This window comes from Myxocyprinus asiaticus, chromosome 35 (genome assembly GCF_019703515.2).
Source record: "Myxocyprinus asiaticus isolate MX2 ecotype Aquarium Trade chromosome 35, UBuf_Myxa_2, whole genome shotgun sequence".
Taxonomy (NCBI): domain Eukaryota; kingdom Metazoa; phylum Chordata; class Actinopteri; order Cypriniformes; family Catostomidae; genus Myxocyprinus; species Myxocyprinus asiaticus.
The window spans coordinates 42,062,588-42,088,842 of record NC_059378.1 but is presented as its reverse complement, the minus strand read 5'-3'; the positions used below and the strand labels follow the sequence as shown (position 1 = coordinate 42,088,842).

General features: G+C 37.9%; 1 protein-coding gene and 1 long non-coding RNA gene across 2 annotated transcripts in view; one reads left to right on the top strand and one right to left on the bottom strand.

The window, feature by feature from the left end:
• The window catches only part of LOC127426526 (uncharacterized), a 58,712-nt gene extending 45,154 nt beyond the window's left edge, over positions 1-13,558 (top strand). The window contains exon 5 of the long non-coding RNA XR_007894794.1: positions 13,430-13,558. This is a non-coding gene — a long non-coding RNA (uncharacterized LOC127426526). The remainder of the gene's footprint in view (positions 1-13,429) is intronic.
• A 443-nt stretch (positions 13,559-14,001) lies between these two features.
• LOC127426514 (synaptogyrin-2-like) lies at positions 14,002-25,737 on the bottom strand. Its single transcript, XM_051673376.1, has 4 exons — positions 25,576-25,737; positions 20,906-21,143; positions 20,117-20,253; positions 14,002-18,532 (listed from the first exon to the last, which is right to left on the bottom strand). The coding sequence occupies exons 1-4, from the start codon at positions 25,678-25,680 to the stop codon at positions 18,305-18,307; spliced, it is 708 nt and encodes a 235-aa protein (XP_051529336.1). The 5' UTR covers positions 25,681-25,737; the 3' UTR covers positions 14,002-18,304.
• Between the last annotated feature and the right edge of the window lie 518 nt (positions 25,738-26,255).

Sequence of the window (26,255 nt, the reverse complement as noted above, 5' to 3'; positions counted from 1 at the left end):
GCAAAGACTTAAATATTTCAGTAGTAGCTTGTTTCAGCAGCTGCAAAGATCTCACCCCAGTCCTTTTACTCAATTCCTCTGAGCTTATAGTCAAAATATGTCCCAACTTTGTGCATCCAGCAGCAGTTAAACATGCATGCAGACTGGGATCAGACATAAGTCTTGAAGGTTGAAAGTCATTAAGAAAAGGTGGCTCTTCAAAAAGCCATAATCCAGCATGTGTATCTGATGAACGTGAAATGGTAAATACCTTCCATGCCTCCAGAATTGACTTATAGAAGGATGTAAGATTCACACGATCATCATTCTGGAGCTCCATTAAGAACAAATGTTTGTCCAATCCCATACTTCTGACCCGCCTGAGAAGAGCAGAAGCTGTCTTTAGCCATGATACAGCCGTGTGATACAACAGTCTCTGAGCTGCTTTTAACCGGATAGCCATAATTCTGGATCTGATGTCTATCAATCCTTGACCTCCCTCTTGAACAGGAATGTATAAAGCAGCAGCACGAATCCAGTGTTGTCCAGACCAAAAAAAGTTCACAAGTTTCCTTTGAATTTCCTCAATAAGTCCAGCAGGTGGCTGTAACACAGCTATTTTATGCCACAGAGTAGAAGCAACCAAATTATTGGTCAATAAAATCCTTCCCCTGTAGGACAACTGAGGTAGCAACAGTTTCGATTTAGACAACTTGCTGCACACTTTCTCCACTATACCCTCCCAATTTAGCTTTTGAAAATCATCTGACCCCAAAAAAACTACCAACAATTTAAGTCCTTCTCTACCCCACTTAAGGTCCCCAGGTAACTTTGGGAGACTCTCAAACTCCCCTTTACCAGACCAAAAAGCTTCACTTTTAGCCCAGTTACCTTTGGCTGATGAAGCTTTCTCATAAAGACTGAGTACCTCAGATAAACACTTAATATCATTAGTGTGATTTACAAAAACTGTGATATCATCAGCATAAGCAGAAAGAGAGACTCTTGAGTCTAAAGAAATACCAGGCACATTAAAACCTGACAATCTTTCTCGAAGTTTAAAAAGCAGCGGCTCAATTGCTAAACTATATAGTTGACCAGACAATGGACATCCTTGCCTAATACCCCTTAGAATAGGAATTGGTGGACTCAAAGCGTCCCCTACCTTAACCATACATGATGCATCATTATATAATAACTGTATCAAATTTCAAATGTTTCACCAAAACCAAAAACCTTCAATACATAAGCCTTCTCTTGATCCAGGGCAATTAATCCAACAATCACATTGAAACAATTACAAATATCTACAATGTCTCGCACTAAAAACAAATTATCCATAATAGACCTCTTTGGAATACAATATGATTGATCCTTGTGTACAACCAAACCCAAGTAATTGTTTTATCTATTTGCCAGACATTTTGAAAAAAAATTATATTCTGTTGTAAGAAGGGCAACAGGACGCCAGTTCTTTAAAAAGGCTAAATCTTCCTTTTTTGGCAATAATGATAAAACAGCATATTGACAGGTAGTAGGTAAAACACCATCTCTTATAGACTCACATAAAACATCAAAATAATCATGTCCAATGCAGTTCCAAAACCTTTTATAAATGTCTGCTGGCAGTCCATCTATTCCAGGGGATCGTCCTGAACTGAGTTGTCCCACAGCAGCAGTAATTTCCTTAAATGTTATACTAGCATCCAAGACAGTTTTAGAATCAGAGTCCAGTGGAGGAAGACCCTGAAGAAGCTGTGTCATACAGTCATAATTTTCACAGTTTTCTGCAGTATAAAGACTTGAATAAAAATCCACAGCTTGGTTTCTCATTTCTATAGTCTTAGACGTTATCCTCCCATCAGGGAGTTTAAGACAAGGCATTTGTTTTTGTTGAGCCAAAACAAAATGCTCAACAAATGCTCATCATTCCAGGTTAAAAAAGTTGGGGCATCCACTTCTGCTAAAGACATGAAATGGGACCTTATCAAAGCTCCCTTTCTTTCTCATTTAGGACCAGACTTAGCTCTCTCTTTTTCTTTTGTAAATCATTGTACAATACAGAATTATGTGCATCAACCAACTGCAATTCCATTGAATTAATTTGCTTTTCAAGTGATTCAATCACATTCTTTATTCTACTACTACAGTTGGCTGTATACTGCTGACAAACATTTTTTATTTGAGACTTGCCTACATCCCACCACTGTTTCAAGTTTTCAAAAGAACTTTTTTCTTTTTCCAATTTTCCCAAAAGAAAACAAAATTATCACAAAAAGCAGCATCCTGCAGCAATTTAACATGAAAATGCCAGTAAACCGATTTTCTAGGTACATTTGACATGGTCATTGTCATAATAATTAAATGATGATCAGGAAAAACCTACGGGACAAATGCAACATTCAATTACTCTACTATTAAAATATTTTGACACATAAAATCTCTAATCGGGCAGCGCTAACTCTATTATTAAAAGCCTTAATCCATGTATACTGTATCATTAGGGTGTTTAATTCTCCACATATCCAAAAGCTGGAATTCTTTTATGAGTTTTGACAATACACTTGAGGACTGTATATGAGGTTCCTCAGTATTACGGTCTATAGTAAAATTTATAGTGCACTTCCAGTCTCCACCAATGACACATCCTTCACTAGAACACTTTTTAAGACTCTCATTAAGTATATATAAAAAATGTAGGCGTTCCTGTCCCACTGTTGGTGCATAAATATTTATCAGGAAAACAAGCATTCCTTGAATTTGAGCTTTAACTACCAACAAACGACCCTTCACTGGTTCCTCTGTACTTATAATATCCACCCTCATGGTTGAAGAGAAAAAGATGCCCACCCCTCTAAATTTGTACCATGACTAAGTATTTTATGTCCTTTCCACCACAAATTCCACTCAGCTTCATTCATTAAATCACTATGAGTTTCTTGGAGAAAGACAATATCAAGCTTTTATTGTTCAATTGTTTCATAGACTATAGCACGCTTTACACTATCCCTCCCACCATTAATATTTAAAGAGCCTATCCTCAAAACCTCCATACACAAAATTAAGATGGGAAATAAAGAATAAAGCATGATAGGAAAGCGAAGAAAAGACACCGTGTAATACATGATTATTTGCGATCTTTTGATTTGCTCTTTCTCCTATTCATTGCTTTACTTTTTCTTATAGTGGTAAGATGCTTTTTCAGCCGAAAACGCTTTTTCTCACTAAGTTCCTCAACTCCAACTGTCCTCTGATAAAAAAATAACAGATTGAAAAAATTTGTCTACATTAGAGAAGTCATTTATGTTAATTTGTTTACCATACATTTCATCCAGAAAGCTATTGATTTGTTCGAGACTATACAGAGAATCTTTGTTGAAACCTCCTGAAAAAACTGCCTGAGATGTGTTAAATACAACTCCCTGTGAATTACCATCATTTTCACACATAGAAACTTGTGACTCAGTATCATCAGACTGCTCCTCCTCCACATCCATTTCCTCATTATTCAAGATGCCTGAATACGATTTTTCTTCAATTCCATCATTTGCACTTTCCAACTGTTTAGTACCACTAGTACTAGCTACTTCTTCATCAGTATTAACATCAGAAACTAAATCAGTTACACTAATCTTTGGGGCCACATTAGCTACAGTATCATCATTTGCAGTGTCAACAGCAGGTAACACAGCATCTGAATTATCATCACTCACCTCAACAAGTGGAACAACCTCATCTTGGGCCGCATCAACCAGATCAACGCTATTATTTGCGACCTCATCCTCTGATCCTACCGTGTTTTCTGCACTAGTTTTCTTATGTGGACACGTAAGATGCTTGTGTCCAATGTCTCCACACTCTAAACATCTTATGCTGCCAGTAGTTGCATACACCATATATAATCTTCCCTCATGTTTCACCCGAAAATTAATATCCAGTGTATTCTCAGGCGATTCTAGCAACATGTAAACATACCGTCTAAAAGACGCAACATATTTCAGAGCCGGATGTTTACATCCAAGCGCAACAGTTTTAAAGGGACTAACAACTTTTCCAAAACGCGCTAACTCACGTTGCAAAACGTCATTGAATAAGAAACCTTTGTTGTCGATGTATACAGCGGAGAAAGTTGCACAAAAGTATCTTTAACAGTAAGGCCAGTTACTATTAAACGATTAACTAAATTTTGTTCCTTCAAAAAAACAACGACAGCCTGATTCATGCGATGCAGATGCAATGTTCTCAAATCAAATCAAATCACATTTATTGTCACACAGCCATATACACAAGTGCAATGGTGTGTGAAATTCTTCTCATGACCAGTCTGATCCCCAACTGCAATTAACACATCCTCCACAGTGGCATTATCCTCAGGAACACACCTGAAACCATTACAGAGTGATAATGGACGCCATTCTGCCACACAATCACCAATATATAACTATTTTACAATTTGCTTTCTAAACCATGTATTTTCTGGAAAGAAAAGAAAAAGTAAATAGGAAAAAGCAAGATTTAGAAACTTTCACCACTCACAAAGCAGCTCTCACCAACTCACAGCATGAGAGAGAGAGAGAGAGAGAGAGAGAGAGAGAGAGAGAGACTTTTGACTTTTAAAAACACTTTTTACAAAATTGCAAGTTTAGCTTGCCCTATTAAAAAATTGGCAAGTGTACACTGTTGCTGCCAAGACCTCTTATATCGGCAACCCAATATAAATAGACTATTGGTATATGAAATGCCCAATTTTACAATAATTTCCCCCAACAATTCAAACAATGAGCAGAGTCGAAAACACTCACAATACATATGAAAAACAGTGTCAAGTGCATTACAAAAGGGACATATTGGTAGAACAGTCTCATTAAGCTTTGACATAAAAGAGTTTGAGGCAACAATGCAATGCAGTAACCTCCACTGAAGGTCCCCACATCTCTTAGAGATAGGAGGTTTGTACAGCAATCCCCAGGATGGATATACCTCATCAGAAATAGATAGCCAAGACCTCCATTTAGTATCTGGTCTTTGCTTCAATTGCCCCAGATGTACAGATTTGATACAAATATGATATAACATTTTTTTCTCAGTACAATAAAATACCAAATCCCCGTAACCTTTCAGCAAGTTTGTCTGACTTGTATCATCGACAAATTCCCAATCTTTAAGAACCACCTTGAACTCAGGAAATGTCTGAGGAATAAAACCATTCAGAAGAACATTATTAATAAAAGAAGTCAGCATCGGAGGGAAAGAGGCCTTAAGATTCCTAATTAATCCCTCCATAATTCTAACCGAAGTTAGCCCAACTTGGTCAGCAAGTTCTTGTACAGTTCTCCACTGGCCTTTCGTTAAATCAATCAAGTCCATGACTTTGGTGATGCCAGCATTCAAAAATTTGGTAATTAAAGATGGTGATTCATTAAATGGTATTTCAAAAAGGGGATTAAAAAAAGTGGTTCTGCAATACCATAATGCTCATCCTCTTGTCTTAGCAGTTTAAAACAATCCCAAGATTTGATTACTGATACATAGAAACTGAAAGGCAAACAACGTGTCTTCACAACAAAGGATTTCTGCATTAGGCACAATTGCTTGTCAAGACCAATTCCTCCAAAATTCTTGAGTATATACAGACCAAAAACAACCCAAGGCACTTGATCTGAACAATACAGGAGTTTTTGCAGTGTATGCAACCTCATTGCCAAAATTTTAGATTCTAAATGTATTAACCCCTGCCCTCCCTCTGCCACAGGAAGATAAAGGACACCTGGAGGAAGCCAATGGCAACCATCCCAAAAAAAATTGACAAATGCTTTTTGAACACCAACAAGTAATTCTTTAGGAGGATCTAACACAGCACATTTATGCCATAGCATTGAAGTTGCCAAGTTGTTAATAACCAAACATCTCCCTCTATAAGAGTGTTGTGGAAGAATCCATCGCCACTTCTGAATTCTGCAAATCACCCGATCAAATAGTTCTTCCCAGTTCTTTTCTGTATAACTATTAGTCCCAAAATAAAGACCAAGAACTCTAAAGGCATCTCGGGCCCATCTACATTGCTGTGGTAGCTGGGGAGGTCCTGCGCCCTGCCAGTCTCCCAACAGCAAGGATGCACATTTCCCCCAGTTAATACATGCAGATGAAGCTTGTCGAAATCGATCTAAGGTAAAGATCAATCTTGTAACATCTACAGAGTCTTTTATAACAACCGTTATATCATCTGCGTAAGCTGTAAGTTTAACTGGATCGGCACTGGGGAAACTGGGAACATTAAAACCACGTAACTGCCTCCTAAGTGAAACCAGGAGAGGATCGATAGAAATTGCATACAAAAGACCTGAAAGAGGGCACCCTTGCCTTATTCCCATGGTTACAGAGAAAGGCCTAGTTAAGGAACCATTAAGACTTAACATGCTGTAAATTTAATTATATAACAATTTAATGAGAGAAACAAAATAAGGACCAAAACCAAAAGCTTCCAGGGTCATAAATAAATACCGATGATCCACCCTGTCAAACGCCTTTTCTTGATCCAGTGAAAGAAAACCAATGTCCAAATTGTGCATTTTTGCAACTGTAATAATATCTCTCAACAAAAAGAGATTATCAAAAATTGACCTTTTGGGGACACAAAATGTTTGATCTTTATGAATGACTGATGCCATATATTTTTTAAGTCTATTAGTCAATGCTTTTGATAAAATCTTAAAATCAGCACAAATCAATGATACCGGACGCCAGTTCTTTAGACACCCAAGATCACCCTTTTTTGGAATTAGTTTTAGAATTGCCTTTCGACAACTCAAAGGAAGAGTTCTTTGATCAACGCATTCAAGAAAAACATCATATAGGTCTTGTCCAATTAAATTCCAGAAAGACTTGTAAAATTCTGCTGAAAGACCGTCCAGCCCAGGTGATTTCCCAGAACACATCTCCTGAACAGCTTGTGAAATTTCTCCAAATGATAAAGGACTGTCTAAGTCATCGTGTTCCTCTTCAGATAGCTTAGATAGGTCACATAAAAATTCGTCAGCAGCTGCTCCATCACATGTCTCAGAACAGTATAAATCCTCATAAAAGGAAAGAGCATAACGTTGAATTTCCCGTTGGTCAGTTGTAACTCCACCACATGGAATCTTCAATTGATGAAAAATCTTCTGTTCCCTTGACCTTTTTTCAAGTCCAAAAAAGAAAACTGTAGGAGCATCCATGTCAATCAGCTGGGTAAACCTGGTCCTTAGAAGGGCTATTTTTTCTCGTTCCTCCAATAAATTCTTAAAAAGGAGCTTATCTCTTACAACAGAGTCAATAAAAGTTGAATTATTGTGGATACTGTCACTGCTTTGACCAAGGATGTCTTGTTCAAGAGCCTTCATTTTTTCTTTGAGGGCTCTAGTACTATGTGCAGTGTACTGTTGGCAAAAAGTCTTAATTTGCGCTTTACCGATGTCCCACCATTGACTCAAAGACTGAAATTTACATCTCTCCTCTCTCCAAGTTTTCCAGAAAAGATTAAAAGAGTGAATAAAGGTGCAGTCCTGCAATAATCTGTTATTAAAGTGCCAATGTGATTTTAAAAGTCTAGGTAATGAGACAGAAACTACAATAGATAAATAATGATGATCTGACAGAAAAGATGGCGAAATCGAGCTATTAAAAAACCTACTCCTACTGCCTTTCTCAACATAGAAATGATCAAGCCTAGCCCCTGACATATTATTAGAATTAGCTTTTAACCATGTGTACTGTCTAACCCCAGGAAAGAACTCCCTCCACAAATCAACTAAATTATGATCATTTATTAATTTCTTTAAACTCTCAGCAGAAGGTGGATGAGGTTCATCATGATTCCTATCCAGATCTGGATTAACAGTACAATTGAAATCACCAAGCACAAGAATATTTCCCTGAGGACACTGTGATAAAGCATTAGAAAGTATTTTGAAAAACATAATACATTCTTGACCAACATTTGGAGCATTCACATTAAAAAAGGAAAAATGTGTATCACCTAAGACAATATCAGCTCTCAGAATTCGACCAGGCATAACCTCAACCATATCTGGTTGACTACTGACATATGGGGAACAAAGGATGGCAACACCTGCACTGAGGTTTGTTCCATGACTTAACAAAACTTTGCCTTTCCAATCACCAGTCCACTGTGACTGATTCTGCTGATCTGTATGTGACTGTTTGCTGCCTACTCATTCGGATATTCTTCGTCTTTAGACAAAGAATCGGATACAGCCCGCTGATCAGTTTTATCACCTATATCCTGACTGACATCCTCCGAAGCAGAAGCCATTCGCTCCAGAAATATATTAGGTTCAGTCTCATTTTGTTTAGCCACCTTATTAGATGGACATTTTTGTTTTGTGTGACCAAAAATCCCACAAGAAAAACATTTCATTGAGTCCGTGCTGATAGAAATTGTATAATCTTTACCTGCCAAAGTCAATTTCACAGAAACATCCAAGTTTTGAAATTCAACATTCAAAATCATGAAGGTTTGACGCCTGAAGGACATAACATGTTTCAAGTCAGGATTTTTTACACCGAGGGGAATCATTTTAATCGGCATCACTATTTTACCATAGCGGCCAAGTAATCGCTCAAGTGAGTCATTAGAGATAAACGGAGGCACATTGGAAAGAGTCACCTTTTTAGAAGTGCTCGACAGCGGTAAAACAGGCAGAAAAGCATCACCAACAGATAAGCCAACTTCTACTAAATGATGAACCATAGACTCTTCTTTCAAAAACACAACGACAGCTTTATTCATTCTAGATGCTGACATTATGTTCCGAGCACCTATTTCACTGCTAATAGCAGTCAAACAGTCTTCAACAGTGATAGATTCATCTGGTATACATTTACAGCCATTCCGGGCAGTTAAAGTAGCAAACCTGTCAGAGTCTGCCGACATTTTCACAACCCCTAACAGCTAATTAGAATTAACTACAAACTAAACTAAACTAAATTATTACAGAAATAGGAAAAAGGAAAAACTCACTCAGAAAAGCCGCCACACGCTCAAACACTCACACGCTCCTCCCAGACACTCCGCACATGTGCTCAGACAGACAGACAGAGAGAGAGAGAGAGAGAGAGAGAGAGAGAGAGAGAGAGAGAGAGAGAGAGCATAGCCCTGCAGTAATGCAGGAGGCCTTGTTAAAATAGTTCAGTCTGGTTCTGCAAACTGGCTATTTTCCTGATACCTGGAGTATGGGCTTAATACACCTATATATAAGAGTGAAGACAAATTCGACCCCAATAACTACTGAGGCATTTGTGTGAGCAGTAATCTGGGGAAGACTTTCTGTTATATCCTGAATGCCCGGATACAGGCCTTCCTTATCAAACACAATGTCTTGAGTAAGAGTCAGGTTGGATTCCTGCCAAACCACCACACCATTGACCACATTCACAGGCTACACACGATAGTCAACCAGCACGTTCATCAAAAAAGCAAAGGCAAAATTTATGCATGTTTTGTTGATTTAAAACAAGCATTTGATTCCATTTGGCATGATGGTCTATATTATAAAATTCTACAATCCGGCATTGGGGGTAAAATGTACGACACTATCAAATCTACGTATTCGGACGACAGGTGCGGAGTTAAAATTGGCAATAAAAGAACAGAATTCTTCACTCAAGGGCGTGGAGTGAGACAGGACTGCAGTTTGAGTCCAACTCTGTTCATCTTTTACATTAATGAGTTAGCAGTGCTACTGGAACAATTTGCAACACCCGGTCTTACTCTAAATAATTCTGAAGTTCTTCTCTATGCAGATGATCTGGTGCTGCTGTCAGCTACTGCACAAGGACTACAGCAGCACCTGGACCTGCTGGAGAACTACTGTCAGAACTGGGGCATGACAGTCCATCTGAAAAAAACTAAAATTATGATCTTCCAGGAAAAAGCCAAATCACAGGAAACCAGATACACATTCACTCTGAGAAACACTGCAATAGAACACACCCTACACTACGACTACCTCGGTGTAAAAATCAGTGCTTCAGGGGGTTTGGTCTGGCAGTGAATGCACTAAAAGAGAAAGCTAGAAGAACATTCTATGCTATTAAGAGCAAATTTACCCAAATAGACATTCCAGTAATAATTTGGAGTAAAATCTTTGATAGTATTATTATGCCTATCGCTCTGTACGGATGTGAAGTTTGGGGTCCACTCTGTCTGACAGATTACTCTAGATGGGACAAACACCCCATAGAATCCCTGCATGCAGAATTCTGTAGAAACATTCGAAGAGCTCAGAGAAGAACACCTACTAATGCATGCCGGGCCGAACTAGGCAGATACCCCCTAATTATACATATTGAAAAATTATCCCTTAAATTTTGGACACACCTAAATTCAAGTTCCCCTAACACACTGCAACATGAAACCCTTAAAACCCAAGAGCTGAAGCCTAAAACCAGTCCCCTTTGTCAGCTGACTCTGAAACTCACAAACCCACTAACAGCTAACAAACACCAGTTTCAGACCAGCACTGCTGAACAAAACCAAATCACAATAAACCAAATCATAAAAGAAAGTACAAATTCATATTTGGACCATTGGGAAAATGAAAGTAAAAACCAAAGCAAACTGGAATGTTATCGGACCCTAAACAGAACGTATAATCTAGCAGAATATCTCCACACTGTAAGAGATCCAAAACAGAGACGGATCTTCACCAAATACACTCACTGATCACAGTCTGGCCATAGAAAACAAATATGAACGAGTCTGTGCTCACTGTGACAGAGACACACTTTCTCCTTCACTGGGAGAAACTGAACTCTCATGCCACAGTTCTCCAGTTCAGCAGAAACAGATCAAATGCAGGTGTTACTGGGGGAGGACAATCATGCATCAGTTGCAGCTAAATTCAGAAACCAATCACTGCCTTAATGTACTTCAGTCACAGTATTTTTATTTTCTTATGTTCATAATGTATTGTTAAATGCTTATTTATTTTAAATTGTATAGTGTATGTTGTTATTATAGTTTTTATTTTATTCATTACCTGGCACCATATTTTAATTCTATTTTTATTGTTATTTGTTACTGTTTTATTATTATTATTTGTCTTGTTATTATCTGTTTTGTGTATTAATGCTTTGGCAATATTTATGTAAACACAATCATGCCAATAAAGTACTTTAAATTGAAAATTGAAATTGAGAGAGAGCGTGAGAGACAGAGAGAGACATGATCTACATGAGCTCTTAAAAAAACTTAAAAAAAAGAGTTTGATCAGACCATCAGCAAAATCAATGAGAATATAACATACAGAAGAGGACTTTGATGGAAAATGATCAGAAAATGTGATATTTTTTGATAATTAAAAAAAAAAAAGATTCAGCAGAGAGAAGCTGATTCAAACAGCACAGCAACAGAGACTTGCAGAAAATTGAAGGGAAAACTGTAAACAGGACAAAACCATACAAAATTCACAGTGGCTAAAGCAGTGAATACAACATAACCCTTATTGGATGCTTTTTTCCTGAGAAAGTGGATGTTAGAATATATCTTAAAGTTTACATTTAGCCAAATGAAAAGCTAAAATGTTAATAAACTGAAGCCATGACTAGCGAAGAATCTGGAGCACTTCAGTGTAGCAATTCAATTGAGCATGGTAAAATGAACCAATCAGAGGAGCAGCTGCAATCTCTCCACTGCTCAATGCAAATGAACTCCCCAGTTCTCACAGACTGTGTTCCCATTCAGTATCCCCCAGATATAAAAAGTGACACTGCAAGAAAACTGTTTAAACAGAAGCTGCTTAAAGACAGTCCAGAGACACTTTTTGCAGACCTGTATAAAAATGGAGAAATAAGCAATCTAATTTTCTTTTCTGATAACCCCAGCTTCTGGCACAAAGCTGTAATCAGCCACTACCCATCAGTAAAGAAAGATGGCATCTGTAATGGCTGGAAAGTCAAAACCAGAGAGACAGATGATCACTGTCAATATATATAAAAATGGAACAGTTATGGTCCAGGGAAACCTAAAGGCATTCCATGCTGATTACAGTGCAATAAATGAAATTATGAAGTGAAAGAAAGCATTATTAACTGAGAATCCGTCATGTGAGCAGAATGCACAGAGAACACCAGAGCCCAGGTCAGACCACAGCCCTCCCACAAAGACTGAGGGGAAAGAGAGATCCAGCCAGGACCTGCACCCTCTAGCGCTCAAATTTGTTCCTCTGCTACAGGAACACTTCACAAGGCTGGAGCTGGAGCTTGTGCAGCTCAGAGAAACTGTGTTAAAACAGCAGCCTGTGCACACAGATAGAAGTGCCTGTCTCAGCAAACTACAGCAGGATAAAGAGCAGGTCACACTACAACTAACAGCCCTCTCACAGCAAATGAGAGAGTTTCAGCGAGAAAAGGACAATTAAAGTGCTTAAAAAGTTCTTGAATTATAGGAAATCTTAAAATACGTCGCTTAAATCATTTAATGAATGAAATGTATTTATTTTCGGAAAAAAAGGATGACAGACCACTAGACCACAGAACATAGACGGTGCTGTCATGTGACACCTGTTACTTTTGGCAGCGCTGTTCAGAATGGGCCAATCACAATCAAGCGTTACTGGAGGATTTATAAATATATTTTATAGATACTGCTGTTGCGGATTTAACAAGTATGAATCTTTGCAACTATCAGTTTGAATTATGAATTACTCTCCAGAGTGAAAAAATGAGATGAGATGTAAAACGTTTTGAATGATTTGAATGCAGATCAATGGAGGATTCAGTTTTGTGAGTCGTCTAGCGCCCCCTTCTGTAAAGAAAGCTTTGTGTCTCACAAAATCGATTATTTCTGACAACATTTGGGTCAAAATCTAAATATGTTGACAAACATGTCCCTTGACTTTTTAGTCATGAAAAAGCTTTCAAATAGCCCAAAAATAATAATTAAAAGGTGTAATTTTATAACCTAACCTTTAATGATATGAAAAGGCTTAAATCTGTTTTGCATTTATAATTTGGTTCAGTTCCTCTCATAAATCTGTTGTGTGACTTTAGAAAACATGAAACAGCACATGAGTCGTATGGACTTCTGTTTACAGACACAGTTATTCACTTCTGTTGGAAAGTGAAGTGTGTTTTAATGAGCACGCTACAATAACACATCAATTTCATCATGAATGAACTGTGAGAATATGTAGTTAAAGATGCTCATTGTTGTACTTGTAATGAGTGGTGTTTTATCAAAATAAATGAACTGAATGCTTAAAATATTTGTATTTAAAAAAAAGAAAAAAAAAAGAAATGTGTTTTAATGACATCTCGAGCATAGTTCTTGAAAACAAATACAAATGTGCTTGAAAATTCCTTGAAAGTCCTTGAATTTCACTTTGAATCATCTGTATGAACCCTGTCAGTGACCAGTGTTGATGACCTTTGACCCCTTGTTTTCACGCAGCCCTTTGGTAACATCCTGAACCTGGTGCCTCTTGCGGAGAGTGTGCTCAAACTAAACGCCGTCTGCATGCAGTGCTTTAAAGAAGCCACTTACACCAAAAGACTCGGAGCAGAGAAAGAGAGGAGGACGAAAATCCCTCTAAAAGGACAGTTTGGCCTTTTTGTGTTCCACAGGGGAAAAAATAAGTCCATACAGTTCAATCATTATTTTACTGTGGGATAAATATTTTAAGTTTGTAGTTAATGTTTTCTGAAATAATCCTGCATGTTTGAATGTTTCAGTTTAGTTGCAGAAGTAACCTGAATCACATCCTCGTCCTGAAGTCCCACGCTCACATCATCTCTTTGATTCTCATCCTCGGGTGGAGGTGATCGGCGGCGCTGATAAATATCACGCTTTTGTGTTTTAGTTTAGTATTAATTTAAATTGATTTTAATCAAACTAATTTGTGTTTCAAAACAACCAGCTATCACTTTAAACACACTGACATCAAACAGTTACATTGTGTACAATAAGATACAGAAATCACTTTAAGTGAATGCAGTTTTAAATATCTGAAATAAAGGGTTACATTTTAATATGCCAGTTTATTTGTATGTTTTTTACAGTACAAAGTACAAATTTGGCACATGAAAGTGTAGCAGATATTTAAAAAAATAAAACTGAAGTGGCTTCCCAAAAGAAGTATATCATATAAAGGATTGATGCTTATTAAATTCCATGTTGGCATTTATAGTTGTCCAAATGCAAAAGGGTATTTTCCTTAGGAATGTAAACCACTTTGTTTTTCGTGATTTTCAGACACTTTTAAGTGTGTTAACCATTCTGGGTGCCGGTGGCAATGAAATTTGTACATTATCGACACAAATAAAAAATTTAAATTTGGACATTCAGAGAAAATATAGACTGACATGTGCTTAAACCAACTTAAATCTGTAACTTGAAAGAAGAAACACAAAACTACCAAACCGATTGAGCACGTATAGTAAATAATTCCCAGAAACAAATGTCAAATAAAATTAAATGCAATATTCAAAACTTGTGCTGAATACACTAAAATGGTTCATAAGGTGTTAATACTGATGTATGAAAGCTTTGTACTGGTTGTGATTAAATGAACCCAAGCTATAAACTGAAAAGTGTAATAAATAATTCACAACAAACAGGCAATGAGTCAAACCATCAAAATGATGATACATTTCTGTTACAATGTTCATTTTGTTAACTTATAAAAGACGTTCTCTCTCAGCAAATGCTCTTAATTATAAAGGAACCATCTAGGCAACCCTTCAAGGTACAATTTGAAAATATTGATTTTACAAATTATATTTTATCATTAGTTTTTCATTAAATTGGTCACATTTTAGCTTTTGATACATTTTCAAATTCAGTCTATTCCATCAATTAATATTTTGAAATAGAATTTGTTGCTTATATATTTTTGTTACATTTTTATTGTTTATAAGTATAATTTGTACTATTTACAAGTATTTACACTGATATGTAAAACATGATAAATCGGTACTGTCTCTTTAAAGTCGGCATGAAATGAAAATTCATCCTATCTATTTACTAAATGTTACTGATCTTATTGTGAACGATTCATCCATGCATATGTTTTATTATTATTTTTTTTTTTATTTGACCTCGTAATCTTTAATCAAAATGTAATAACTCGATCTTCCGGTGAAACGGACTTCTCTCTGATGACGTATGCAGGACTTCTCCAATCATTCAGTCCGCTTAAACCCCGCCCCTTTCTTATAAATACCACAACCTCGTGTAGAGTTGAACGAAGCGTCAGTCACATGTTGGTGAAGATGGTAAGGTGTATTTTCGTCTGTTTTCCTTCAAAACTATCGTTCCTTCACCTAAACTTCCTTGGTTACGGGTCAGTTGGCTTGAGGAGGAATAACGGTGAATTCGCGGTTGTGTTCGAGACATTTCACGGCTGAATTGCTGAGATGATCACTAATGAATACAACGCTTCGGATGCCTCTGGAGATTATTTATATTTTTCAATGCAGTTATCTTGGGATGCACAGCACGAGTGTACTGTGCTTCAAAATGTTAAAATATGGTTATCTTTTACTTGTTATTCAACGGCTACAGTCTCTTCATACACAAAGATGTGCTCGTGCGTTTACAGTATGTTGTCAGTTTGATCATAAATGTGTTGAGATCGATGCTCAGTTTCACAGATAACCGGCTCGGACTCAAGCAGTACGGTGGAGTGTGTGTCCGCTACAAACTCTCATTTACATCTGCCTCTGTTCCACTGTGTAACGCACATATTTTCACAATCTAATCAACAACCAATGGATCAACTCAAATCACTGCCACACATTTGTTCTTGTTCGATGATCTGTTTCACACTGAAATACATCACAATAATTTTTGATCAACAACTGACTGTAATAAACAGAAAGGATATTAAAAGAGACATTATTCATATGGATATGTGGATCTTGTCTTTGGACACACAGAACGAGTTAAACCAAACTTTCCCTCTCAACACGCAGTGAAATGACTCTGTGATAACTTTGTAATAACTTCTTTTCCACTATACTACTCAATCACTGCTGAGTGAAATATGAACATTTACTGGCCAGTGGCGAATCACAGAGTTTTATCACATAACGTGAGATTTGGTAGTGCATGGGTGATTTAGTTGCATTATAGAGGGTTGTGCATAAGAGTGAAAGATCGATCTTGGGATTTAAAAGTGCTATAAGTGATTTTTTTCATGGAAAGGTATGCAAAAAATGTTTTCCTACTCCCTGAAAGATATAAGTGTCATGAGATATCTCACTGGTCTCTTTGATCGCTCTAGACTCTGTGTCTGTGGTCTCTGAAGCTTTCTGCCTGTCAATCATTTTACACATTCTCATAGTATACACAGTTTTCCTGATCAACCACTGGTCAGTACCATGATCATTCTAATTGCCTGTTTTGTATTTCTGGTCTCGAGATGCCAAGTAAAACTGCCAAAACGAGCGAATCAGATGGAGAACAACCACCATTTAAGTGTTACTTGGAGTAAAAAATAATTTCAGGCTCAACTTGTGCAGTTGTTGGCTGACATAACAGCTCAGAATAATTAATGATATCAACGTAACTAACCTCGGATCATCGTTTTATATCATCTACACACTCAGGTGAGGCACTGTCTATAAAAAAACGCTCATCTTGACTCTGTGAAGTATCTGCATGTTTTTTGACAATTTTTACAAATGTAATACATTAAACATTAGATTACCAACTAAGAATATATACCGAAGCGAGTGAAAACACTGGAGACCGGAAACTGAAAACAGTCGAATAGTGGAACACTTTCATGTTCAGGAAAAAGGTGGATTGTAGTTGCAGTGAATTATTGAGGCTTAATGCCATTTTTATGCCATGTTGTTCATAACAGTTGTCAATTGAGGGCGCTATTGTGCTGCTGTTGTTTTTAACAACCGTTTCTACTTGATGTCTGTGTCAAAGCTCATTTGTTATCTTTGGAGGTCAGGTTTTGGAAAGAGGGGGCGTGGCTAATTCAACAGCTCACTCTCATTTAAGTAGAACGGCTGAAATCGCTTACAGCACCTTTAAGAATCGATATCTTTGAAACGAAGAGTGCGATGCATCGGAAAATCGATATTTTTACCCAGTCCTATCACATAGGCTGCAGTTTTTCCAAGTCAGGGTTATTTAGCAGGTAAACCAGAACTCGACAAGAGTAGAGCCGAATTAAATTTGTACAAAAGCAGACTAATAAATCATGAGACAAGAATCAGACTTTATGTTGGTGAATAAATCCAGACATTATTTAGCCACTTCTACGAGACGGGCCACTTCTGTTAAAATGAATGGGAGAAATTGGAACGCTCATCCAAGGAGCTCTGAGCACCCAAGGAAAGGAAGTCCTGCCTTACAGTTAAAAGGGCCAATCACCTTTTAGATACAGACATCGCCTGTCATATGCAGGCGCATTAAATATACAAGCCGGGAAAATTGTGTTTCTTAGTGTAATATGAGGTAAAGAAGCATAATTTATGATTCTAGTGTTGTCAGATTTTATTGCTGATTTGAAATATGTTCTTTGATCGTAATTTTGACCAACCGTTTAGGAGATTTCTGTCTTTCTCCATTTAAGTAGATTGGAGCTGCACTGGCATGACAGGAAATAACCTCCTGAGAGCGTTCCGAAGGTGACCGACAGTGGACTGACTCGCTAGAAAGACTTTGATAAATCTGTCTTTATTTCCACAGATAGAGTTGGTTTATTTTCAAACTTCAGGACTCCTGATCTGATCAGACAACAGCCTCGTTCACAACACAAAACTACTTTAATTTGACTTTATGGTGATGAGCAAAATGTCACAGGATGTTATAGTGTCAAGTCTGGTGTCTGTAGCACATTTTTACAGTGAATTACATGCTTAATTACATGGTGTTTTCTTCTGAACAGGCCAGTCCTTCACAAACACAATAACCAGCAACTGGGTCATTTGGCTCTTTTCATGAACACAGTGTCTGTCTGTTTCTAAACCAACACACCACATTCCTGCTTGCTTATCTGTGGAAATGTTAAAGGAATAGTTCAACACAGAAACACATCACACAGTTGCGATTCAGTATGAGCGATAAACGTGCTCTGACGTCAGTAGTTTCACAGTAAACTACTACAGAATTCTTCATATTCAAACTCATCGATGCAAATTTGAAACTCATAACCTAAAGTCACATGAGACAACAACATAAATTAAAAAAGTAAATTCTTAAATATTTACAGCTTTTAGTCACCTCATGTAAAAAGTATCTCTATGGCAGCAAACAAACACTCCTATTGGCAGCCTGTGGAGGCTCCTCCCACATCGCTGTCACGTGTCAGTAGGTGGGCAGCTGATAGCTGCTCTGGCCGACCGGATCCGGGTTTGGTACAAAGGGAGGCTGTTGGTAGATTTCGGGACGGGTGTTTTGGAAGGACGGGTATGTCGGGGGTGTGTACGTGCTCGGGTACGGCGAGGTGTAGTTGGGGGGCGGCTCAGCGTGGTTCTGCATCACATCTTCAACACCCTGACGAAACCTCACCAGAGCAAAATAAGTTAACACACCCTAAAAGAGAAACCGAGAGAGATTCATCCGTCATTTTAAGAAACAAAACAAAACATTATATGAAATAGTATTATAATTCCTTACAATTAAAACACTACCTTGAGCAATATTAAGTCGCAGTAGTTTTACTGTAGTAAACATCAGCTTTATATTCCAAAACTTAATTGGAGAAGGAGCCGTGTGGACTACATTTATATTCTTTTAAAGGGCGTTCAGGCCAGGATCACAGTAGAAAGTACAGAAATGCTGAGGCAAATGTTTGGCAAGCGCATTGTATATACTTAATGTGTGTTCTTGCGTTAATGTGGTAGTGCCAAACCTCGGTCCTGAAGGTGGCGCTAGAGTTTTCTTTAAATGTCTGTACCTTTAAACCACGTGTTCATGTATTCAGAGAACTAGCTATAAACATGTTGACAGTTTACCAAACTTAACTACAGTCTGGTTTCAGAAGTACAGATCCCATTCATTTTCTCCATAGAGGAATTGATTTTTAATGATAACTATAAACCATTAAAGACAGACCTACCTGAGCTCTGAGGTTGTTAATTGATGGTATATGCTTCTGTTGAAGACATCAGTCCACATCTTTTCAACTTCATTTGTAATAAATTGTGTTTAACTGCATTATTTCTAGTGAAGAACTACACTACCCATGATCCTGAGGGGGAAAATCCACCAATCAGAGAATGGCATCAAAAGAGGTCTGCAGCTCCGCCCACTCCCATGATGCACTGTTAATGATGCAATAAAGTCTCTCTACCTACACTCTCAAACTACTGAATATTCTGCAATAAACTTAAAATATTTTGTTTGTATATTTATAGTCAACAATTTTAAATCAATAGTTTTCCATTTTTCCATTGTTTTTAATTTGATTACATCATTCGCAATGCTTCATGGGATTGTAGTTCAATCGTTCATTAAAGACGTTAAGTATACAGTCTTGTATCTTTGTCTTTTTGTCTGATTTTCAAAGACTTTTTTGCTTCAAAAGTTTGTTATGATTCACCTCGGAGCTGGTTGGTTTGGTTCATGGCGCACAACTCTTTTATGAAGGATTTTATTAAAATTACTATGGAGAAAATTAATGGGAAAAATACTTTCGGAACAAAGTGGACAGGCACTGTTGCGCTCGATAGAACCTCTTGTGTTATAAGTTACCCTCCGACACATTCCCACACCTCATCTCCATTCACACACCTCCAATCTCGTTTCATTAATTGGATGCCAGGTTTGCCAACTCCTGACTCTAATTAGCTTTTGTTGACATCATTAGCCTAGGGGTTCACATACTTTTTCCCAACCTACACTGTGAATGTTTGAATGATGTATTCAATATATACAAGAATACAATAATTTGTGTGCTATTAGTTAAAACAGATTGTGTAAGCTCATTATTGTAACTTAGGTGAAGATCAAAAAGGATTAATAGACAAATGTATACATAAATGCAGGTAATCAAAGGGTTCATACTTTTTCTTGCAACTTATTAAGAAGTATGTCATGCCAATAAAGAATCCAAATCAAATAAATGTGAATTTGAGTATATTTCTGACATAAGTTTAACAGACTCATCTCACTCACCCATGAGGCGATGGAAAAGAATGAGAAGGCGATGACAGCATGGACAGCATCTGTGGGAATGCCACGGATGTCAAGGGTCTTTGACCACTGATCTGACATGAGACAGAAACACACAAACCACAGGAATGTCCAGGACCCTGAACAACAAACACAACAGACAACAGAGATATAATTCATATTCAAAATATTTCAAAATGAACTGAAAATGTACATTTAAAAATAGTTCTTTGGACACTTATTTCCAGTGTCTGATGTTTGATATTATCCTGTGTAGAAACAGATCTTGATAAATACATGAAACTTTGAGTTACTGAGCAAACACACACAGATCATGACATGGTCTGAGCTTTTCCACTCCACTTCCTCTGATCTGTGTTATTCTAAAACACCACAATCCCTGGTGAAGGAGACTTTCTAATTCATACATCAATGGCTTTAGGGAATATTGGTTTGCAACCACAGTCAAACTATAAGTAGCCAGATTTTTGACTATCAGCATAAAGTCTGGTCCACATTGCAGCTTACTCTGGACAAGAACCACCCAATTAGACAGGAAGAGGCCGCCTGACTGACATGTAAAGCAACCAATCACAGTTTGTTTTGATTTTCTGTGACGTTTAGGGGCTGGTACATTTGAAATATTGCTTCTTAGTGTCTCTTGTCAATCAAAAAATTTGATGTGATGAACATCACAAATGAAAAGCCTGCCAATCAGATCGAGCTTATGATTTTAGCAAGCTTTTGCAATTTTTGTGTGCCATACATCACAAATGTAGACAAACGTCTCACCTGAGAATGCCACATCAGCCATCACAACATACTTCCTCTCCTGAGCATTGCTCATCAAAGGCAGGTAAGCATCAGCCAATAGGAAGGCTACGCATGCCAGGAAGGCAATGACACCGATGCCAACCCCGTAATGACATGCCCCATCATTCCTGTTGAAGACACACCTCACCTGCTGTTCATTGCTGCTGTTCACATAACCTTCAGCTGTTATAGAGGCAAATACCACAATGGAAAACACCTGTCACGGAGAGAGAAGTTAAACTTACGACACAGAAATAAAAGAAACTCGATTTGTACATTTCTGGAGAAAATTTAAGTGGTGCTGCTCGGCCATGCAAAACTACCAAACATGATGCTATGCTGTTGCTAAGGTGTGCTGAATGGATGTGTGTTGCTATACTATGTCTCTTTAGTGTAATAACTACATCACAAGTTTTATATTGTTATTGCACAACTCTGTAGATGGTACCAGCCTTCAGATACATATTAATTATTCTAGATTTATTTTGGATTCTAATAATATCAGTGTTGGGGAAACTACTTTAAAAACAGAAGCTTTCCAAGCTACAATCTATGTTTTTAGTCACGTGACTACATTCACTTTTATGTGCTACAAGACACTTGGCAGATTTGGTTGGATTTCTCAAATTGATGGAAATGTTTGGAGCAATGTCTTACACGGACAGTTATATGTACTTTTTAATTTTGAACAGATCCAAAATCATGCGTTATTAATAGGGATGTGCATGGTATTCAAATACCAAAATCACTGTTCGGTCATTCTACACGTGTTTAGAGGTCTTCAACCCGATCTGAGTCCGACGGTACCCAACAAACCTACAGTGCATCCGGAAAGTATTCACAGCGCTTCAATTTTTCCACATTTTGTTATGTTACAGCTTTATTCCGAAATGGATTAAATTCATTATTTTTCTCAATTCTACAAACAATACCCCATAATGACAACGTGAAAGAAGTTTGTTTGAAATCTTTGCAAATTTATTAAAAATGAAAAACGAAAAAAATCACATGTACATAAGTATTCACAGCCTTTGCCATGACACTCAAAATTGAGCTCAGGTGCATCCTGTTTCCACTGATCATCCTTGAGATGTTTCTACAACTTGATTGGAGTCCACCTGTGGTAAATTCAGTTGATTGGACATGATTTGGAAAGGCACACACCTGTCTATATAAGGTCCCACAGTTAACAGTGCATGTCAGAGCACAAACCAAGCCATGAAGTCCAAGGAATTGTCTGTAGACCTCCGAGACAGGATTGTATTGTGGCTCAGATCTGGGGAAGGGTACAGAAAAATTTCTGCAGCATTGAAGGTCCCAATGAGCACAGTGGCCTCCATCATCCGTAAATGGAAGAAGTTTGGAATCACCAGGACTCTTCCTAGAGCTGGCCGCCCAGCCAAACTGAGCGATCGGGGGAGAAGGGCCTTAGTCAGGGAGGTGACCAAGAACCCGATGGTCACACTGACAGAGCTCCAGCATTTCTCTGTGGAGAGAGGAGAACCTTCCAGAAGAACAACCATCTCTGCAGCACTCCACCAATCAGGCCTGTATGGTAGTGGCCAGACGGAAGCCACTCCTCAGTAAAAGGCACATGACAGCCTGCCTGGAGTTTGCCAAAAGGCACCTGAAGGACTCTCAGACCATGAGAAACAAAGATTGAACTCTTTGGCCTGAATGGCAAGCATCACGTCTAGAGGAAATCAGGCACCGCTCATCACCTGGCCAATACCATCCCTACAGTGAAGCATGGTGGTGGCAGCATCATGCTGTGGGGATTTTTTTCAGCGGCAGGAACTGGGAGACTAGTCAGGATCGAGGGAAAGATGAATGCAGCAATGTACAGAGACATCCTTGATGAAAACCTGCTCCAGAGCGCTCTGGACCTCAGACTGGGGTGAAGGTTCATCTTCCAACAGGACAACGACCCTAAGCACACAGCCAAGATAACAAAGGAGTGGCTCCGGGACAACTCTGTGAATGTCCTTGAGTGGCCCAGCCAGAGCCCAGACTTGAACCCGATTGAACATCTCTGGAGAGATCTGAAAATGGCTGTGCACCGACGCTCCCCATCCAACCTGATGGAGCTCGAGAGGTCCTGCGAAGAAGAATGGGAGAAACTGCCCAAAAATAGGTGTGCCAAGCTTGTAGCATCATACTCAAAAAGACTTGAGGCTGTAATTGGTGCCAAAGGTGCTTCAACAAAGTATTGAGCAAAGGCTGTGAATACTTATGTACATGTGATATTTTTTTAGGGTATTAAGGCACATTTCTCTTTATCATTAAACATTAAATGCATGCAGGACTTAAACATTTTAAAGTCCTCTATACTGTTGCACGAATTCTGTCGCTTATATGAATTTAAATCATCAGCTTTGTACACAGCCAGTGTAAACTGCACCTTATCTTTGTGTTTGGATTGAAAGTGTTTTGTGACTCAAAGACTGTTCTCTGTAGTCCTTAAAATAAACCTGTGAGACGCAGATTCCCTGATCACGCACTCGAGACATCCAGCACGCATTCAGACGAACAAATAGTATTTCACATAAAGCAGACATTTACGTGGATTTATAATAGATATCTCATTTAGAGTTCAGGGCCCTTTTGGGTTTAGTGGCCCCTGGGCAATGGCCCAATCGGCCCGGTGGTTAATCCGTCCCTGGCTGTGGGAGAGAAACAGATCAATATTTAAGTCCTTTTTTACTATAAATCTCCACTTCCACTTCTACATTCTTCTTCTTTTGTTTTTGCCGTTTCACATTTGTTGTGCATATCGCCACCTACTGGGCAGGGAGAAGAATTTACAGTAAAAAAGGATTACTTTATGATTACTTTAATGCTGTCTTATGTGCATTTTGAGCTTCAACGTTTTAGACCCTACTGACTTTGGGATGGCATGAGGATGAGTAAATGATGAGAGAATTTTCTTCTTTGGGTGAAATATCCCTTTAAATGATTTGTTTTTTCCCAGCACTACATTAATGAATCTGCTCCATTGCTGCATTCGTAATACAATGTGACAAATTTAGTGTTTTGTGAGACTACAGCACTACTCGTCACAAAATGTAGCTCGTTACTAGAAAAGCGACACTATTGTGAAAATAGCTGAACGACTGTCACGCTACTGAAAATGTAGTTAAGTTAGCATCACTTCTTATAGTTTATTACTCCCCAACACCATTCAATATCATTTTAACAAAGTTGGAAACATTGAGAAGGCAGAAAGAGGTCACAGTCACACGTTTCTGTTGATGTGCTTTCATGCAAAAGTGTCACGCAGGATATCAGAGCATCTGAAAACAACTGATGTGACAGAAATCAAACTATAGAATTAAAGTATGAAAAACACCAACACAAACTGACCACTAACGGTTCACTGTAAAGTCACAGCTACATTCGGTATTGTGACTATTTCCCACATTTTAGATTAATCGTAAAGTCATGAATACTATAAATAACATGAATGGAAGGATGGAAATTTTGTAGTGATCAAAAACTGTAAATCAAATGAAAGTTCTCTTGTATTTGAGGTTGTTGTTGGTGTATTGCAGGAGGTGTTCTGTAGTCGCAGGCCTCTCATGTTACATGCCATCTGCTGTGTTTACATGTCAGCACTGGGCACTTGAGGGCACATTCTGTCCTTGTGGTGGTCAAACATATCAGACACCATTAAACTACTGACAGACTAGACAGATTAGTTCAGATTCAGTGATCGTGTGCAAACGTTTCTGAGGCTTGTAAACAAATGAGTGAATCCAAAAGCACTGATTTACATCTTGACCAGGTCATCTAAACATTTAATCTGCTGTCTAAAGAAAGTCGCTTCATGAGTGGATTATATTCCTGAACAGCAGGATAGTTGATGTATAAAGTCTCCATGAACTTTTTTTTTTTAATCAACCAAGATATTAATCTATATATGAATGTATAGGGGAAAGTCTATATTTTAGGGTTCTCTCTGTTTTTAATCAACTTTTGCTTTCATTTATCCGTTATAAATGATCCTGCATTGTGACAAACACATTTCTACATGTAAAAATATTCCATATAGCCTCTCAATTAATGAGCTCATAAAAGCTGCATGCATAAATATGATAAAGCAAAATGCTGTTAACAACAGATTAAAAATGTATTTCATGTCCATGTATTAAATTAACATTTACTGACTGAAACCAAATTTAGTGTTGTATCACTAGTTTGTTTTGAAACATCTAATATATTTCAATATAATCATTCAAATGAGACTAAACTGATTACAGGAACTCTTTAAATAGACCGACAGTTGTTTGATTTCCGTCCTGAAAGTGACAAACAAGAAACACTTTCATTGCAAAGGACCATTTACATTTATTATGGGGCCAATAGTCAAAATAAATACATAATTGAGTTCTACACTTGAACCGACAAATACTGGGTGACTATAAATATAAACAAACAAACAAACAAACAAACGATAAAATAATTATAATAATAAGTTTTCAGGAACGAAGTTTCATTCAAGTATCGTTAAAAGTGCAATAAACACCCACATGACCCCCTAAAGTTAAACACGAGCAGTTTTAAACTGATAATATGATCCTGCTGTCGATTATCGATCAATCAGACTCGTGACGTGAGTTGATCAGTTTTAAGTGATACATGTGACTCACCCAGCTGAGGAATCGTGTGATAGTTTGAGGCTGTTTGATGAATTTAATGAGATCGAATCCCGCACCGGCCAGAGAGGCTCCGTACACGACACTGCCCGACTCCATCTGTGTGTGTTTGTGTGTGAGACACTGTGAACACGCACACACACGCTCACACACTCTCAGACACGCACGCACGCACACACGCACACACACACACTTATTTCATTTGAATTAGCTCCACAATAGACACATTGTTGGCGGGTCTTTGCTTCTGATTGGTCACAGTCATGTCAACACGTGAGCGTTTGTCTATTGTCTCAGTTTGAATCAAATCTTTGTTTGAGATTGACAGAATAAAATCCACAACACAGAAGTAAATCAATGCTTGTGTATTTGCTATATGTTGTGTGTATTTGTGAGGGAAACCAAATGGCTGCTTAAAGTCTCATACAGTTCCTTCATACAGGAAGGTTTCATCAGTCGACTCCTCTTCATCCTGTCGAATTGAATAAAATCAAGAGTAAAATAATAATGTTTCAACAGATTTTTCGACCTTTGAAATTATTGTGGAGATCATTGAGTGTCTTTTTCTAGAATTATAGAAAAAATGTAAGAATCTTTAGAATATTTGATAAATTGTGATTCTGTATATAAAGTACATGGTACCTCAGCAGAATCACTCATTCTGTCAGTGTGGA